We start from the raw sequence: 1822 nt of genomic DNA, 5'->3' as shown, positions 1-1822 counted from the left end.
GGCTGTGGCGGTATGCGCATCCAAGGTTATGTGAAGATACAGACGAGGTTAGATGTTTGGCATAGAATCAGCCGGGGTGTGGTGAATGGGTGACCTGAGTTACACACAGACGACGTTAGTTGTAGGTACGGAATCAACCAAGGTGTGGTACGTGAGTGGGTGATGTACATTACACAAACGATGTTAGAGGTAGGTACAGAATCACCCAAGGTGTGGTGAGTGGGTGACCAACGTTAGGGGGTACCCGGGCTATGCAGAGGGCAGTAACACATGCGACCTGAGCTCACATTATTCCTCTACGTGTAAGATAAACAATTGAAAACCTCTCAACCCAAGACAAGCAAGCAAGCAAGCAGGCAAGCGCAAGTAAGCAGGCAAGCAGCAAGTAAGCAGGCAAGCAGCAAGTAAGCAGGCAAGCAGGCAGGCAGGCAGGCCAGAAACCAACCATAAGACATTTTTAAATGCTCAACGAGTCTACACAGAATGAGTGTTCGCCTCACAGAAGCGACCGCTCTTTAACTTTCGCACTCTACGACCCTTCCAGCTCGACTCTTCCTGCTTACGCGGCCGTTAGCGAAACTCGACACATATCCATTATACGCTCGAAATTCAAAAGGAAAGCCCTGCAGATTCCGTTTTCGATTGCCCCCACGCTCGCGACGTGGTGGCGATCTGCCTAAGGGCGCTCGATGGTATATGTAAGAGGGAGTCATCCATTTCCCGAATGGCTGCAGACGCCGAGAGATAGGTGCCATTATATAGGATTTAATGAAAACTTGTGCAAACACCGCCTTCTTTGTCGTGCGTCGTCTCTAGGCCACAGTAGGCATTACGAGTAAAGAGGTATTAGTGTGGGAGAGATTGCAGAGGGAGGATTCGTCTGTCCTTGTTGAGCGGTTTCAGTGTTCAGTTCAGAATCCTCGGTGCAAAATTCCCCAAAGGCTATCTCTTTCATTTCCAGTGATTTTAATGTAAAAAAGGCATCCGTTTTGACTCAAGTAGTAGTCAGAACTCAGCAACTCAAACAGGGTAGACAGCAATATTTTTTAATATGAGAAGTGCATTTTTGTGTCAATCGCATAATAGGGTAGACTGCTATAGGGTAGACTGCAATATTTTTTAATATCACAAGTGCATTCTTGCGTCAATCGATAACACAGGATTCTAACAATACTTCCTAGCATACCCACAAATCTACCTATATATATCTACATTACAATATATCCACCCATCCACAGTGAGGCCCATGTGAGACTAATATACTTACATGAGACTTGTTGACTTCCTAAATATGGTCCTAAAAGTTTACGCCGTTTCTTCTCATACCCCTTTTGTGTGATGTCACCTGTAATCAAGAAACAAAAACCTCTTAATACACTTGAGTTTTTTATCACCTAATAACGAAAAAAGATTACTCAATCACAATCAATGACAAAGTCAACAACGACAATAACAACAATATTGATAGTAACAATAACAATACTAACAATAACAATAACAACAATAACAACAAATCAATGAGCAATATGCACAATGTATCATACATAATCTAGCCTTGGGTTTGTGCGCTGGTAATAAATATCTGCACATGTAATGATTCTGGTTTGAGATTATGATGATCAGGTTGCTCTGGTTGAATCGCAATGCTGCTACGTGAGCGTCACTGTCACGTAAACAATCATGACAAATCACCAATTAATTCACTCCCTCCTCCAGCTAGGTTTCATGTAGATACGCTTGAGAGAGAGAAAGAGAGAGGGGGTAGCCTTGATGCTATCTCTCTCTCTCTCTCTCTCTCTCTCTCTCTCTCTCTCTCTCTCTC

The 1822-nt window shown here is 43.6% G+C and overlaps 1 protein-coding gene across 1 annotated transcript in view; it reads right to left on the bottom strand.

Annotated features, from left to right (window-relative positions):
* Positions 1–1822, bottom strand: part of LOC106810191 (disco-interacting protein 2 homolog B-A-like) — an 87405-nt gene that overhangs the window by 6148 nt on the left and 79435 nt on the right. The window contains exon 2 of the mRNA XM_014813472.1: positions 1268–1345. Coding sequence (XP_014668958.1) covers positions 1268–1345 — 78 coding nt within the window. The remainder of the gene's footprint in view (positions 1–1267; positions 1346–1822) is intronic.

The sequence above is a fragment of the Priapulus caudatus genome, unplaced genomic scaffold, assembly GCF_000485595.1.
Source record: "Priapulus caudatus unplaced genomic scaffold, Priapulus_caudatus-5.0.1 Scaffold418, whole genome shotgun sequence".
Lineage (NCBI taxonomy): Eukaryota > Metazoa > Priapulida > Priapulimorpha > Priapulimorphida > Priapulidae > Priapulus > Priapulus caudatus.
Note: the sequence above shows the minus strand (reverse complement) of the source record. Positions and strands in the feature narration are given on the sequence as shown.